General features: G+C 37.4%; 1 protein-coding gene across 1 annotated transcript in view; it reads right to left on the reverse strand.

The window, feature by feature from the left end:
- ITGBL1 (integrin subunit beta like 1) overlaps positions 1-13,235 on the reverse strand; it is a 365,992-nt gene extending 352,757 nt beyond the window's left edge. Inside the window, exons 1-2 of the mRNA XM_027854089.1 lie at positions 12,873-13,235; positions 11,361-11,578 (exon numbers count right to left, since the gene is read on the reverse strand). Of these exons, the coding sequence (XP_027709890.1) occupies positions 11,361-11,578; positions 12,873-12,970 (316 nt within the window). The 5' untranslated portion in view covers positions 12,971-13,235. The remainder of the gene's footprint in view (positions 1-11,360; positions 11,579-12,872) is intronic.
- Positions 13,236-18,297: the final 5,062 nt, after the last annotated feature.

The following is an 18,297-nucleotide window of genomic DNA, read 5'->3' on the forward strand; positions in this document are numbered from 1 at the left end:
GTGTTCTCTTGGCTAGTCAACTTGAGTTTGCTAGGCTGGCTTCCTGTTTTGTAGCTAAGTGGCACAGTAGTTAAAACACTGGACTTGGAGTCAGGGAGACCTGAGTTCAAATGTAACCTCATATACTTAAAAGCCATGTGATCCTGGATAAGTAATTTAACCTCTGTATGACTCAGTTTCCTCAACTGTAAACTGGGGAGAATAATATCACCTACCTTCCAGGGTTGTTGAGAATATAAAAGTGCTATATAAACATTAGCTATTATTTTTGTATGATCACTTTCGCTGTAGTTGGCCTCCCTCACTCACCCTATTGGGCTGACCATTAACCTTCTATTTTACAGAGCTGAGGCTAGACACCATCTCAATTCCAGCTATAGCAATGCAATTTTATAGAAGCCTAGTTCATTGAGTAGATAGAAAACTGAATTTGAAAGATGTAGGTTCAAATTCTGACTGTACGACATTATCTATGTCACCTTAGACAACTCATTTCAGTTTTTTCTTCTGTAGCATTTGGGAGATTAGAGTATCCTTAAGATCCCCTTCTGGTCCTATGCCCCTATGATCGTATGACTTGGGAAAAAAAAAAAAAAACCTCTTCCTACTTATTTCAGAAGAATGAAGACTAAAGAACCTTTTCTAGATTCTCTTTTTCTCTTCTCTCCCTCCTCAGAGCACAGATTTCTTTCAGTTTTTTTCAGCAAATCTTGATTCAAAGCCTAGAAAATTGAGCAGCTCTTACAGAACACCTGAATCCATGAAGTATTGACTCTAGGCTTTTATATACCTTGAAAACTAGAAGAGTCCATAGAGAAACCGATGCCTTTAAAACCTGAACATAATATCAATAATAAATTTGTTTCTATATGCCCTATTCTATTTCCTGGGAAACTTTACCCATTTCCTGTAATGTTGAAAAATAACAGCTGAAAATATACCATTTCTAATATTTGGTCAAAATAATATAATGATAGAAATATGCCCTACTAGTGCTTCCAAGCTTTGAAATGAACTGGACCCATGCCAGGATATTTCTGCAACTGGCAAGTTGCCTATGCCCCCAGGGCAGTGCAGCAGAGCTATAGGCATGATAAAACAGTTACCTGGGGAGAAGAGAATGTCTAGCTCTTTGCTTCTTCCCTGGGTAGAAGGAACTTTTGACCTTTAAGTGTGAACTGGAGTAAGGCAAAAGCCTTTATGGAGTGGAGAGATGGGGCACCAAAGGAATGTAATGAGTGAGGGAATTAGTGATGAGAATAATATAAAAGATGACAAACTCCAGAAAGAGTACTGAGTGGAATAAAAAAATTAGGCATGACATGGCTCTATATAAAGAAGAGAAAAATAAAGGAAGAAAATTTTACTGAGAATGGTTCCCTAACGACGCTCAGAGAAAATCCTAGGAAGGTAAAATTACATGAAATGGTAGAGTTGAATTCCTTTTATTCAGGTATTAAATAATTCCAAATAATCAATTTTCCTTTCTTTCTTCCTTTTTTTTTTGGCATCCAAGGCAAAAATAATTTGATAACAATCCTGACATACAGAAAGATCCTAGCCCTCTGAATCCCTGAAGATTAATCAATCAACCAATAAGCATTTATTAAATGCTTACCATAGTAAAACATTGTTCTAAAAGCAGGATATACAAAGGAAAAGTAAGTAGTCCCTGCCCTCAAGGAGCCTGCATTCTAAGGGGGAGGATAAGAAATACATAAGTATATATATGATATCTGAGATAGTTGTTATTATTTTCCCCATTTTACGGATGAGGAGACTGAGGGTGAGAGAGGTTAAATGACTTGTTCAGGATCACAAAGCCAGTAAATGTCTAAGGCAGAATTTGAATTTAGATCTTAATGACTCCAAATCCAATGCCCTTTCCATTATGTCAATCTGCCTCTTAATTTAAGAAACTTGATTGTAAGTTCACAATTAAACAAAAAAAGAAAAAGAAAAGAAATTTAAATAAGTAAGCAACCTAATAAGTAAAAAGATTGACAGAGAGAGTTGTAAAAGTTGATATAATCACAATAACATACTAACCTTCTCCCTACTTCCATATAGATAGATAGATAAATAAATGGGTAGATAGAACCTGGATGGGGGGGAGGGGAGAGGAAAAGAGATGAGAGGAGAGACCGAGAGAGAAAAAGAGAAAGAGAGAGAGGAAATACTGGCATGTGCGTTAAAAAATAACTTCACAGCTACAAGATGGAGGAGTCACTGCTACTAAAAAGCACTTTATCTGAAAAAGAACTGGAGGCATTTAATGGATTTCAATCCCAGCAGTGAATCAAAAGTGAAATATGGCAACCAAAAAAAAAAAAAACTAATACAATCTGAGCCTGCCTTAAGAGAAGCACATAATCCTTTGGGTAACAATGCAGCACTCAGGCTTTCTGTTATTTCTTACTTCTTTTTTTTTTTTTAAAACAAAAAAAAATTATTAAAAGCCTAATAAATATGAGATACTTTGTACATGAAAATGTTCTTAGAACTAGGGTTACAAAGACAAAAATAAAATAGCCCCTCTCCTCAAAGAACTTATTGAAGGAAAACAATTATGTGTCCTTATATAAGAGACTCACAATAAACACATAGTAGAAGAAAAGTAGTTTCAGGTTGGAATGGGGCAGAGACCTGAGATGCAGGGGGGATGAGGAAGCCATAAAATAGGAGGTGTGATTTAAGTTGAACTTTGAAGGAGAGGGATTCTAAGACGTAGAGTTGAGAAGAGAATTCATTCTAGGCATGGGAAATAACTTGTATGAAGGCCAGAGATTGGATGTCATATGTGAGAGACAAAAGATCCAGTTTGGACCATAGCGTATGTACAGGAGAGGAATGTATAAGTCTGGAAAAAATAGGTTGAATTGTGAAGGCTTTAATGGCCCAGCAGAAGAACCATTATTTGGTCAAAGAGGCAAGAGTGAATCCACTACAGCTTCTTGCCCAGGTGAGTGACGTGGTCAGAATGGTGACTTGTTAATATCATTTTGGCAACTATATGGAGGGTGGATTGGAAAGGGAAGAAACCAGAGTCAGGGAAACAATTAGGAGGCTATTACAATATTCTGGTTAGGAGTGGTCAAGGTGTGAACTAGAACTGTGGCCCTTACAACAAGCACATTCTATTCTAGATGGGTAGAAGCAACCTGAGATTGTGTTCCTCTGACTTCATCTTTGGGAATGCAGGGTCTCCCCAAAACTATGATTAGGCATCAAAAGAGGATGTTTGTGGAGATTAAAAGTAAGGTGCCCGGTGTATACTGGATCCAGTTCCTCATAAGTCTGATTCTTAAATTTTCAATGTGTGCATTTACAACACTGAAACCTCTGAATGCTACAAATCAAGACTTGTTTTTTTTAATTGATGAGACATAAAAGTGATGAAGAGAACGTTAGTCATGAAGATTACACTAAAAAGTATGTCATAGGTACAATTTTTCCCTCTGGAGAGCTGATTTTTAAACATTTACCAACACATCCCTGCACAGAACAATGTATTTTACTAAACAAATAATAAAATTTGAAGAGATGATCATTGAGACTTATCTCAAACTACATAATTCTGTGGGAGATTCCTGAGTCATAAACAAAGTGGAAATTGAAGAAAGTGATTATCTCTTGACAGTGTGCGTGAGAATTTAAATCTGCTTCTGTTCTATATCTGATGTCCCCCAGAATGAGAAACCTATGGCCACAGATTTAAAATCTCATGATGCATATGCTATCTATCCTCAGCTACAAAACCAAAATATTCATTGGATTGTGACCTTTGATGAAGAAATCAGAGGAATAAACTTCAAGAAAGATAATGAGGACATGCCCCTAAAAGAATGTCAGACTTGATATAACTTTCATGTTTCATTATTACAACATCATATGGCTTTTAGGGGACACTGTCAAAAGAATTCCCAATTTTGAGAGGAGATTCTGGGAAGATGGCAGAGTTGGTCAGAAAATTCCAGTCTCCCCAAATTTCTCCCACTAAAAAGACAGAACATCACTTTAAAGTGAACATACAGTGGCAGAAGTAAATAAAAGTCAGGGTAAAGGAGTTATCCTCTTAAGACTTCAGGACAGACCCTACCTCTAGGGCCAGAGGTTCTACCAGAATAAAAAGAAAACACCTCCTGGAAGACTCTGCTAAAACAACAAACAATAAACCTGGAGACAGCTGGGTCAGGTCTCAGGAATTTTCACCTCACAGACAGTATAGGGGTCAGATAAATAGCAGGGGAAGATTGAAGGACTTTCCACAATCATGGGACTCCAGACCCAAATGTGCTGACTAGATACAATCCCCAGGCTGTGACTGGAGCAAGTACACTTTCCCTGAGTGCAGTACACAGAGTTGCAGGGACCCTGCTGGCTGTGGGTACCTGCAGGAGAACCAGTTCCTCGTTTTGGTTCCAGGGCAGAAGAGAGAGCTGAAGAATATAGTCACAAGAGAGATCACAGGGAACAAGAGCGTTTATGGGACACCAAGGCTGGGAAAACTAGCTAAGGCTTGGGGGGTGGAAAGGAGTGCCCATGGTTGCCCCTACCCCAACCTGGAGCTCAGAAAATAACAGTAAGAAGGACTGGAGCACCATTCCCCACACCATAGGTCTAGGGCCAATTACAATAATAAGCTGCTTAAAATAAAATAAAACAAAATAAAAATGAGTAAGCAAAGGAGAAACAACCTGACCATAGACAGCCACTATGGAGATAGAGAAGACCTGCATTTATATTCAGAGGAAGATAGTTAAGTTTTAAAAAGTCACTTCTAACTCAAAGAGAAATATCAAATGGTCACAAGCCCAAAGAGATTTATTGGAAGAACTTAGGAAAGGACTTCAAAAATCAAATAAAAGAGACTGAGGAAAAAACTAGGAAAAAACAAGAGCAATCCAAGAAAATAATGAGAAGACAGTCAACCAATTGGAAAGAGATCCAAAAATTTAAGGAAGAAAATAACTCCACAAAAACTAGAATTGAGCAAGGGGAAGCTAATGACATAAGATACCAAGAAATAATAAAACAAAATCAAAAGAACTAAAAATAAAAGAAGAGAGTGCAAAATATCTTATTAGAAAAACACTGGGGGCAACTAGGTGGCACTGTGGACAAGCTCTAGCCTTGGAGTCAGGAGGACTCAAGTTCAAAACCAGCCTCAGGCACATGACACTTACTAGCTGTGTGACCCTGGGCAAGTCACTTAACCCTGATTGCCTCACCAAAAAAAAAAAAAAGGCAAAAAACAAACAAACAAACAAAAAAAAAAACAGAAAAACACTGACCTGGAGAACAGATCAAGAAGAGACAATATCATTGTCTCATTGCACCACCTGAAAGTTACAATAAAAAAAAAAGTCTGGATACGATATTATAAGAAATTATTAAGGAAAATTGCCCAAAAGTTTTAGAACAAGAAATACAAAATAGAAATAGAAAAATCCACCAATCAGCACCTGAAAGAGATCTCATAATGAAAACTTACAGGAATATCAGTCAAGTTTAGAAGTTCCAAGGTTAAGGAGAAAATACTGCAAGCAACTAGTAAAAACAATTTAAATACCATGGAGCTACAATCAGGATTACACAAGAGATAGCAGCTTCTACATTAAAACACTGTAAGTCTTGAAATATAATATTTTGAAAGGCAAAAGAGCTAGAGTTGTGATCAAAAATAATTTACCCAGCAAAATTGAGTATAATCCTGAATCAAAAAGAAATGGAAATTCAATGAACTGAAAAACTTTCAGATATTTGTGACGAAAAGGCCAGAACTAAATAGAAAATTTGACATATAAGATTCAAGAGAAATATAAGGTAAACATGACAGACCAATTATAAGGGACTCAATAAATTCAGACTGGTTACTTCTTATATGTGAAAATATTATCAGTTATTTTAAGACTGCCATCACTTGGGTAATTTGAAAGAAAGGCTTGTGCTGAGCTGAGTAAGATGGTTTGATTAAAAAAATAATGAAAATGGGTAGGAAGAGGCTAAAAAAGAGCAATTATCACATACAAATGAGGAGTGAATGGAAGAACAGATATAGAAGAAGCAAATGGGGGTGGAAAGCTGGTGGTGCTAGAATCTTTCATTGGAAACGGGTTAAAGAGAGAATAATATATACATCTAGAAGGGGAAAAAGCTATCTAAATTTATAAAGAATTAAGAGAGCAAGGGGATAGGATAAGGGAGGGACTTTTAAAAGGTTGTGTAGATTAAGAATTATGAGGGTCAGGGGTGAGGATAACAGAAGGACTCTTAGAGGGATAGGTAGAATAAGGAATAGGAGGGCAAGATAGTGGTTAGAAAAAAATTAGACATGTTAGGAAGGATAGGGTAAAGAGAGCAAGAAGGATAGTGAGGAAAAATAGGATGGAGGGGAATACATAACTAGTAATTATAACTTTGAATGTGAATGGGATGAATTTACCCATAAAACAGAAATAGAAAACAGAATGGATTAACGATCAGAATTTGACAATACATCTTATACAAGAAACATAGGCAAAAAATGAGACATACACACAGAGTTAAAATAAAGATCCAGAATTGAATTTATTATGCTTCAGCTGATATAAAAAAAAGAAGTAGCAATCATGATCTCAAAAAAAGTTAAAGCTGAAAATAGATTTAATTAAAAGTAATAAATGGGGAAACTACACTATGTGTCACCAATATTATTCAATATTATTTTAGATATGCTAGAAATAGCAATAAGAGAAAGGAAAGAAATGAAAAAATCAGAATGGGAAATGAGGTAATAAACTATCTCTTTTTGAAGGTGATATGTTGATATATTTAGAAAATCATATTCAACTAAAATAAGTTGAAACAATTAATAATTTTAGCAAAGTAGCAGGATATAAAATAAAGCCACAAAAATTATCAGCATTTTTATATATCATCAACAAAACCCGGCAAGGAGAGATACTCCACTTAAAATAACTGTAGACAGTATAAACTACCTGAGACTATACCTGCCAAAACAGACCCAGGAAATACATGAGCATAATTATAAAAGACTCTTTATACAAATAAAGTCAGATTTAAATAATTGGAGAAATATTATTTATGAGTAGGCAAAGCCAATATAATAAAAGTGACAATCTCACCTAATTAATCTATTCAATGTCATTCCAATTAAATTACTAAAAAATCATTTTACTGTTAGAAAAAATAACATTCCTTTGGAAAAACAAAAGGTTAAGATTTCAAAGAAATGAATGGAAAAATGTAATGTAAGGCAGTTCAGCAGTACCAGAACCCAAACTATATTACAAGGCAGTAAATATCAAGACTATCTGGTACTGATTAAGACATGGGAAGGTAGATCAATGGAATAGAATAGACATACATTGCACAGATGCAAAGATTTTTATTTGGGAGATAAGAATTCATTATTGGTAAAAAAAAAAAATTGTTGGGAAAGCTGGAAAGCAGTTTGGCAAAAGTTGGGCACAGAACAATATCTTAAACCATGTACCAAGACAATGTGAAAATGGATATATGATATAAAGGGAGCATAAAATTGGGGGTGTGGGGATTTACATAGACAGTCTCTTAGATAAAGGTCTCATTTCTCAAATATAAAGAACTTAGTCAAATTTAAAAGAATCTGAGTCATTCCTCAATTAATAAATTGTCAAAGATATGAACAGGTAGTTTTTCAATGAAGAAATAACTATAGTTATATGAAAAAATGTTCTAAATCATTATTGAGGAGAAAAATTCAAATTAATAACAACTTTGAGATATCATCTTACACCTATCAGATTGGCTAAAATAATAGATTCCCTTCAAGTGGGGAATGGCTAAACAAAGTTGTGGTATATGATTGTGATGGAATACCACTGCATTATGAGAAATGATGAGCTGATTGAATTTAGAAAAACATAAAGATATGGACTTATGAAGCAAGATGCTATCCACTTCTAGAAAAATAATTCATAATCAGAAGCATGTACAATATGTTTTATAAAATATATGTATATATGTGTATATATATATATATGTAGGTATGTGGGTAGGTATATATGTATATGCATATATTTGTGTTTAATTGTAGCTTTCTCTAGGGTAGGGTGGGGTGGGAGAAAGGGGGAAAAATTGCACAGCAGCGAACAAAAGAAAACTTAGAAGGAAGAACAAAAAAGCTGGCTAGCTTTGAAAACAATGTGTAGTATTTATCATAGTTTTTTTTAAAGAAAGTAAACCATCTGAATGGAATTTTATTTTTAATCCCCTCTTTATGTTCTACTATGTATGTGAAAATTATTTTCTCATTTTATATTTAAGTTTAAAATTAATAAAAAGTTTAAATTTTTTTTAAATTCCCAATTTTGGAGTAGAGGTTGTCTCTGTCTCACTAATTCCAAAGGCTAAGCAGGCACTTGAGTGGACTGGACGAAACCCTAACTGGCCTAAATTTTTAGGGTGCTTGTTCTAGACATCCACTTATAGAGTGGCACTGTGGAGCTACCTTGACCCAAATTAGGCTTCCAACAATTGGATTGCCATTCTCATCTCTAAGTTTTTACTAAGCTGTGGAGACACAAATTGTTATTGGTGAAGGAAAAAAAAAACTTGACAGATTACATGAGAAACAAATGTCCACTTTACTTACAAAACAAAAACAACAACAAAAACCCACAAACTAATAATTCACAGCTGTAACCTTAGCTTCCCCAACTTAGACAAAGAAGCCAGCTCAGACTCTTTAAAAATGAAGATTTTTACCTAATGGCTTTGAATCATCTGGCTGCTCAGTTGAAGAAGTCTCAGATTCAACTCTCACTTTTCTGGCAAAACAAAACCAAATCTAAAAAGAAGTGTTAAGAACTCATGATATTGCAGGAGGAAATGCCACAGGCAATAAAAACCACACAGAAGTTGGATTTGGAATGAAATAGGAGATATGTAGTTTCCCTTCCAAATGGCCACCCTCAATAATACTCTGCTTTCTGAGACTTAGAAAGTTAAAATAATAAACCGTGGCACGTCATATTTTAAAGGATTGAGCCTGGGTTCTGCATGGAGGAAACAGGCTGCCCAGGAGCACCTGTACTCTTCCCAATTATTTACATGATTACTTTTTCCACTGCTGAGCAGCCTGTATATTAAGTCCCTTCTCTGTGAGAATACCAGGAGGCCCTTGATGCCAACCACAAGCATTTTTTTTTTGTTATAAACTGCTCTTGATATTCTTGTGTTAATATTGGACTTCATAATCTTAACTATATTGTTGCTTAAATAAGTTGCTCTTTTTTTCCTACCAAACTTGCCAAACCCACTGTTGGAATGCATTTGTGTTATCCTTTTACTAATGGAATTCCTGTAACATTCACAATGACCTAATTGAGGCTCTTGGCCTCAAAAAATGACACGTTTATGAAAAACTAGGAAAGAGGTTAGAGGCAGTCCTTTAGAAGGAAGGATTGTTCTGACCCCTTTCCCTTTCAATCCTCAACCTTCTCTTTAAAGAAAAAAAGAAAGTGTTTAAGATGAGTTTATTCTCACACACTATTCCTCAGCTGTCTATAAAACACTGACCACAATTCAAGATTCAAACAGAAGCAGTTCAAAGGGTAAAATAGCAATATTGTTCATATAGCAAATGCTTAGCTTCCTGTTTATATTTATGTGAATTCTAACTTGCATTACAAACCTTCATATTAATCTGGGACATAACATGGTGGAGTGAGATGAGTATTTATCTTTGAGTTAGAAGACCTGAGTTCAAAACCCAACACTGTAACTACTGTAGTTTATAATATTTTAAAGAATTGAAGCATGGCCCTACACAGACTGGACCATAGCCCCTTTGCTCCTCTCACTCATTGACATAACTACTTTTGCCACTGCTGATCAGCCCCTATATAAAGTTCTATCTCTATGGAACTATGAGTATAACCTTGGACAAATCACTCAGTACTAATACTCCTGGCTTCCTCATCTGTCTTCTGAGGGGCTTGGACTAATGTCCTCTACAATTGGAGACTTATGGTGCTAAGTTCTACTATGGATTAAGAATGAGTAGGGAACCCAGAAATTAAAGACATGGGAAAATTAGAAAATTTGGAAAATTTTAGAAAATTAGAAAAATTAGAAATCTAAAGAAAATGGAATTAAGCTGTCGCTAATATCTTAGGTAAAACATAATCCTAGGCAGAACAAAAATAGGCAATTCTGGCTTCTGGAGCCTTTCCCTGGGGCAAGCAACAAAGAAGTTGTTTTCAGATCAAGTCTTGGAAACAAATTTAATCAGGGAAGGGAAAACTCTGAGAGAGACTTCAGACATAAGTGGCAAGGAAAGTACCATTAGAGGACACACAGCGAGAACATTGTTCTGTAAGGAGGAGGAGGAAGAGGAGAAGAAGAAAGACAGGTCACCCAATTGTCTATAAGGTAATTGCTGAAGAGGACCCCTCAAGGGAAGATGGAGAGTGATGGCTGGAGAAGACTTCACCTGCTGTGAGGAAGTATCTGGATTTTTTCTTATTTTAACTAATCTCGAGAAGTAGAGGCTAGGAGAAGCAGTCTGGTCTAGTGTGTAGATAATTGATCCCTATGTCAGGAAAACTTTAATGTATGCCCTACCCTTGACATGTAGTGGCTACACAAGTAAATTAATCTCTCTATGGCATAGGGAAAACTTTAAGATTACAATCTGAGGAATAGCTGTTGATCAGGTCCAATTACAAAAACTAATAATAATAATAATAAACTAGGTGTAATCTCAGTAGTTTCTATTTGATAAAAGGGCATTTTTTCATCACCTTCTAACTTTTGGATCCTTTGGGCAGAGTTTCCATTGCCCCACCTTAGTTGGGACTCTGATGCTATGGCCTGTATTTCATGAACTAGAATTCTTATTCAGGGTAATAAAAATCCTATTAAATCAAAGGTTCGTCAACAGGGTGATGAATTTTGTCCAAAATGAGGACCTTAAAGAGAAACAATTGCGCCTAATGGGTTGGTGTAGTGGGTGAATTTCTAGTGATGCAAAAACTTGTCTGTCAAAGCTTGAGCCCAAAGTGGAGGGAAGGCATTGAAATAAACAATTTAAAGGGATTAGTTAAAATAACATCTTCATCAGTAACTGGAAAGCTCTGTTTCCTGCCTACTAAATGAGCCACTCCTTCGCACAGACCCACCTAGGCCACAAAGACAGACGTCTCAGAAAACAATTACTCATCAAGCACTTTCAAAGGTATAAGAAAGAGTCAAACAAGTTCACAGGCGCATCTGTCTTTCTTCTGATACTCTAAACACGTGTAATGAGAAGGGAAGGCGCACTCTGCATCTTGACCACCTCTCTTTGCCCTTGTCCTATTCCAGTCCCTTACCTGCACAGGTCTCCCCATCGTAGGTCTCACACACCCACTCATGGCACTCGCAGAGAGGCCCCAGATACATGCCGGGCTCGGTTACGTGACAAATGCAGACTCCGCAATCACAACGGCCTCGGCCATTGCACAGCTGGCTCCCGGGTGGCTGTCCCGGTGCTCGGCACCTCCGTTCTGCCTCCGCCCGGGACAACCTACAGGTGGCACCTGGCCCTCTCCTGCATGGACAAAAAAACACCACCTCTCTGTTAGGGCAAAGAATATTAATTATTCGCATGTTTGTTTCCTCTCCCTTTTCTCCACTGTCTCCCCGTGCCTTCCAGCCTCCACTCCCACACCACTTGTTAGCTTTCCAACACAGCCAAATATACTTAATGTAATGACCAGCAATGAGGACTTAGGGAAATATTTGAAAAGTCACGTAACTTGAAAATCTGATCTCACTGTATAGAGTCAGAAGAGACTTTAATTATTTTTCTTGCTGCATCTGTTACCCTAATTTACCTTGGGCTGGCTCAGGCCACCCCACAGTGCCCATCACTTTCCTTGGAGTTTGCCGAGAGCAGAGTATCAGATTGCCAAGGGCCACATCCACTATCCCTCAGGACGCAATAGTTTCTCAGAAGGTCTGCCCAGTGGCCTGGCAGCTCATGCGTTTGCCTGGTTTCTTTGTGGGCTAAGGTAGCCCAGATCTGCCTAGCAGCTTTGAATAGCCTAGGAAGGCCAGGACAGTAGCTGAAAGTGGAGAAATGTGTTTGCCCCTGAAGTTTTTTTTGTCTTTGAATCATACACGCATGTTTAAGTTTGAATAAATTAATCCAGTGTGTGACACTTGATTGTTTTTTTTAATTCCCTTGAAAGCTTTTCAATTACTCTTTGAAAACCAATGAAAAATTATAGATAACCTTTATTTGTGGTGCAGAATAAGAATAGATCTAAAATGACAAAGATATTAATAGCTAGATATGTTTACTTTCTTAATGCATATTTAAAATAAATTTAGTTAAGACAAAGATAGTATAAATGTACTTAAAACAAAATAACAATAATTTTGCATTTTTGAAATATATCTCATGGATGCCTTTTGCAATGTAATATATATTCACTGTGGAAATCTCCTTATATTATTATCATTAGGGGAAATTTCATTAAAGACTTCAAGAACGTGGAGTTATCCTATTAAGCCTGCCACATGATATATCTGAATCTGTTTAAAAATGAGTCCTGTAATAATGAGGATTTTACTAGATACATATTTCTCCCTGTACATAATTGTATGTAGGGAAAGTACATATTTATATATGCGTATGTATACAGAGAAAAGCAATCTAGGAGTTATGAAACACATGAAAGTCTGGATTCAGAGAGAGAAATGAGAATAAGTTGAAAATAATTTTTTCTACTTTCAACTTAGGAACTCATATAATTAGGATAACATATGAAGTACAATTGGGACCTGCATCAAGCAACTGTCAACCATGAATGTCTTTTAGGATAACAAACCCAACTTACCTCAGGGATGGTGAGAAACCTTGGGGAACAGCTGATGATACAGTGAAGAAAAGGGATGAAGCCAGCAGTAAGAATTTGCTGAGACCCTGTGTGTGCATGATGAGATATCCCAAGTTGTGAGGAGCAGGTCTGTCCTTCTGCAAGGTAGGGATAGCACAGGAGAAGGCTCCAGCAGCCAGGCAGGCAAACAGACAAACAGAAGAAGAGATAGACAGCCAGACACCTTGGTTTGAAAATGCCAGGGCTGGCCAAAACGGACTTGAAGCTCTTCTCCGTGCTGCAAGTGCCTTTGATTAGCTGCCTGGAAGGATTTGGGCAGCAGCCGTACTCCTCTGGGCGGGATGTTGGTGCCAAACCCTAAAGTTTACAGTCTAGGCAGGGAAGTAATTAGAAACAGTTGTACAAGCAGATGGTTTATTTTGACATAAAAAGTGTCCTGTTCACAGATTTGAGAAAACTATCTAGTTCTTCATGTACAGGCACCATAAATATTTGAACAGAGAATATTTGGACTAGTTTATATGAATGATTATGTTAGGCGATCTATGAGACATGATAGGTTTGGCAGAGAAGCCCACAATGATCAGAAAACATTAGTAGTAACAGCAGCCTGATGGTTTTCAGGAGGTGCCCTCTGTCATTTTGGCAATGAGTGGGAGACCTTAAATTGTCAAGCCTTTTTTTCTTGTAGAAAACTCAGTCTTGTTTCCTCAGTTTTAAATTATAATTCTTCCTTTCCTTGATTTTTTTTTTCAAAAATGTGGTCTGGGATTTTCTATTTTCCCATGCACTGGCATGTCACACAACAGTAACTCTGAGTGTGACAGTCAAAAACCTAGGTCAGCCAAATCATAGAAACCTTCCCTCCCCCACCTCTCCATGGAATTCGCTCTTCAGGTGACTGGAACACCCAAATTTTGACCAAATGCTTGCCCTCAGAGGTACGACTGGTGTGAAGCAGAGTAAAATGAAGAAATTTCTACTTAGTGTAATTCTATCCGTACACTCCTGGCTCATTTATGCTTCCCTAGGCAGTTATAGCAGATTCACACTTCAAAAATATTGCTGGGTCTTTGCTTTAGCCCCTTTGCAGGTAAGATTCCACTTTAATTGTTACTCTGCCTAATATTCACTTCAAAGAGCCCATAAAGTAAGCAGGCTTTCAGAATATGGGAATGGGAGAATCAAACCTATAATCTGACTGCAATTTGTTATTGTGTCTTGCTAATTTTGATGTATGATGGGGGAGGGGGGAAACACTTTTGATGAAGGAAAACAAATCATTGTGTTGAAACAGGGGTCCTATTTTTCTTGGAAACTCCTTTTGAGGATTAAAGCTTTCCAAAGTCATTTTAATCTAGTATTTTCACAGACTATGGTATTCCATAAAAAGTACAGCTGTGAAATAAATATCTATCTGTTAGAAAACATTTAAATTCTCAGATCATTTTGTTTCTGTGACTCACAGAAGAAACATTTCCAGTAAGTTAAAATAGTTGTATTATAGCTGACACTGTGACTCAGTAGAATATCTCTTGTCCTCAGGATCTCTGTCAAAATACCATGAATAACTTAAAATGTACTGTGATTAGCAGACAGTCTGGTGCCTTTTGCTTTTCTGGAGACAACTCACATATCTGTGATTTGTACAAGATTTTAAAAGCAGTAACCACCTACTACCATTTCAAGGGCTAACTTATTACTTGACTTTGGGGATGGTAGGCATGTGGAGGTAGGGCATATAAAAAGTAAAAAAAAAACAAACAAACAAACAAACCACAAAAGACAAATAGAAATCATACATTTTTAGTGCTCTGAAGAACTTTAAGTGTAATATATTCAACCTCTAAAAAAAGCATGAATCTTCTCCAAAGCAATATAGACAGTGACAATCTAGTCTCTCCTTAAATACCTCCAAGGACAGAAGACTCACCACCTCACAGGAAAACTTATTCAATTATTTGACAACTACATTTTTTTTTCTTTCTCATATAAAACTGACCTATCTGAAATGTTTCAGGTAGTCCTAGTTTTCCCCTCAGGAGCTTCATAGAATAAGTAGAACTACTTAACTATTTGAAAGCAATGGGTTCTTCATAGGGCGGAGCCAAGATGGTGGAGTGAAAGCAGTGACTTGTTTGAGGTCTCCCCCAAACCCCTCCAAATACCGATAAAAAATGACTCTAAACAAATTCTGAAGCAGCAGAACCCACAAAAAAGACAGAGTGAAACAAATTTCCAGCTCAAGACAACATGGACAGTTGATTGGAAAAGGCATATCGCGCCGGGCAGGGAGAGGAGCGCAGTTCTGCATGGGCGCGCAGGCCGCAGTGAACCTGGAGCAGGCATCAGAGGGCTAAATCTCGGGCAGTTGTGGCAGTTTCCAGACTTCTCAACCCACAAATGCCAAAGACAACCTAGAAGGTCAGTGGGAAAAGTCTGTGACTGGGTGAGAGAGAATCTAGGTCTCAGCTCTGACAGCTGCCTCCTGAGCTTCTGGCCCACAGACTGAGGGGGAATCGAGTGGCTGATAACAGGGGGATTGCAGGGATCTCTTTGCCAGAGCTGAGGCAGGAATTTCTTGCTTTGCCCATGCTTAGATCTGGGTCACAGTTCTGAGGGGCAGTCCTGGGGCGAGAAGGAGTGCTGATGTGGTAGAGCTTGTTGTGGTGGTGGAGAGGAAACCCCTAGACCCTTATCATACCACCTTGGAAGAACTGAAAATTTACACGTCCCTAGAAGTATCTCTGAAAACAGTTGTACATACCCCTGAAACGTGGGACAGTACATTCTCCACAGGGGAAGCAGACTCTTACCTTAACAAAGAGTTTAAAACTCAAGTAATTGGTCAGGATCATGAGTAAGCAGTGCAAAAAGAGTCAGACCATATATATCTTACTTCGGTGACAAAGAAGATCAAAACATACAACCAGAAGAAGACAACAAAGTCAAAGCTCCTATATCCAAACCTCCAAGAAAAATAAGAATCAGTCCCAGGCCTTGGAAGAGCTCAAAAGGGATTATGAGAAGCAAGTAAGAGAAGTAGAGGAAAAACTGGGGAGAGAAATGAGAGTGATGCAAGAAAATCATGAAAAACAAGTCAACAGCTTGCTAAAGGAGACCCAAAAAATACTGAAGAAAATAACACCTTAAAAAATAGCCTAACCCAAATGGCAAAAGAGGTCCAAAAAGCCAATGAGGAGAAGAATGCCCTAAAAAGCAAAATTGGCCAAATGGCAAAGGAATTCCAAAAGATTACTGGAGAAAATACTTCCTTAAAAATTAGAGCAATTGGAAGCTAGTGACTTTGTGAGAAATCAAGACACTTTAAAACAAATCCAAAAGAATGAAAAATTAGAAAACAATGTGAAATATCTCATTGGAAAAACAACTGACCTGGAAAACAGATCCAGGAGAGAGAATTTAAAAATTACTGGACTATCTGAAAGCCATGATCAAAAAAAGATCCTAGACATCATTTTTCAAGAAATTATTAAGGAAAACCGCCCTGATATTTTAGAACCAGAGGGCAAAATAGAAATTGAAAGAATCCACTGCTCTCCTCCTGAAAGAGATCCCAAAAGGAAAACTCCCAGGAATGTTATAGCCAAATTCCAGAGTTCCAGGTCAAGGAGAAAATATTACAAGCAGCCAGAAAGAAACAATTCAAGTATTGTGGAAACACAATCAGGATAACACAAGATTTAGCAACTTCTACATTAAGGGACCACAGGACATGGAATATAATATTCCGGAGGGCAAAAGAGATAGGATTACAACCAAGAATCACCTACCCAGCAAAACTGAGTTATAATCCTTCAGGGGAAAAAATGGTCATTCAGTGAAATAGAGGATTTACAAGCATTCTTGATGAAAAGACCTGAGCTGAATAGAAAATTTGACTTTCCAATACAAAACTCAAGTGGAAGAGATAAACAGTAAAGAGAAATCATAAGAGACTTATTAAGGTTGAACTGTTTACATTCCTGCATGGATAGATGATATTTGTAACTCATGAGACCTTAGTCAGTATCAGGGTAGTTGGAGGGAAAAAAAATTGTATGTTTGTATATAGATAGAGGGCACAGGGTGAGTTGAAGATGAAGGGGTCATATCTGAAGAATAAAATTAAGGGGTGAGAGAGGATTATACTAGGAGAAGGAGAAAGTGAGAGGTAGAATGGGGTAAATTATCTCACAAAAATCAGAAAAGAAAAGGCTTTTACAGTGGAGGGGAAACGGGGGAAGGTGAAAAGGAATGAGTGAATCTTATTCTCATAGGATTTGACTTTAGGAGGGAATAACATACACAATCAACTGGGTATGGAAATCTGTCTTACCCTACAGGAAAATAGGAAGGGAAGGGGACAAGAGAGTAGGGGGATGATAGAGAGAAGTGCAGATTGGGAAATGGGGTAATCAGAAGCAAATACTTCTGAGGAGGGACAGGGTCAAAAGAATAGAATAAATTGAGGGGGCAGGATAGGATTAAGGGAAATAGAGGTAGTTTTTCACAGCATGTCTACTGTGGAAGTGTTTTGCATAACTGTACATGTATAACCTATATTGAGTTGCTTGCCTTTTCAATAATGGTGGGTAGGGAGGGAGGAAGGGAGAAAATTTGGAACCCAAAGTTTTAAAAACACATGTTTAAAAAAAATGTTTTCACATGCAACTGGGAAATAAATACAGGAAATGGGGTACAGAAATCTATCCTGACATACAGGAAAATGGAAGGGGAAAGGGGATAAGAGAAGGGGGGAGAGAGATAGAAGGGAAGGCAGACTAGGGGAAGGGGTATTCAGAATGCATGCCATCTTGGGGTGGGGGAAGCAGTGAGATAGGGTGAAAATTTGGAATTCAAAATCTTGTGGAAATAGATGTTGAAAAGTAAAAATAAATAAATTTATTAAAAAAAGAAAAAAAAAGAAAGCAATGATCATGAAGCCCTTTTAAGTCTCCTTTTCATTCTGATCAAATTCCTTCCAGTTTGTCAATGACCCTAGATAGCACAGGAACTGAATCAAATACTTAAGACATGATCTGGATTATTACAAAGAAATATAGCAGCAAAACAAAGGTTCTTGTATAATATAACACTTGATTCATATTTTGTTATCCTTCGAAAATCAACAAAACCCAGACTACTAGCTCACTTTCCTTCTGATCTGTGTTGGACCAAATGAGAACACATAATGTGAAAGAGCTTTGAAAACTATAAAGCATTATTTTAATGTGATCTACCTTCTTCCTCACTCCCAGATGCCATTTTGGCAAGGACTAGACGTGAGTTCAAACTGGGGAAGTCGTGACATTCTTTCAGTAGAACACACTGTGCTCTGGATGGGCCCTCAGTGTCAGACCTGTCCTGGAACACATTTTTCTAGTCTAAAGAACCTGGGGAAAATAAGTTATGGTGATGAGCA

This window comes from Vombatus ursinus, unplaced genomic scaffold (assembly GCF_900497805.2).
Source record: "Vombatus ursinus unplaced genomic scaffold, bare-nosed wombat genome assembly UNPS02010304.1, whole genome shotgun sequence".
Lineage (NCBI taxonomy): Eukaryota > Metazoa > Chordata > Mammalia > Diprotodontia > Vombatidae > Vombatus > Vombatus ursinus.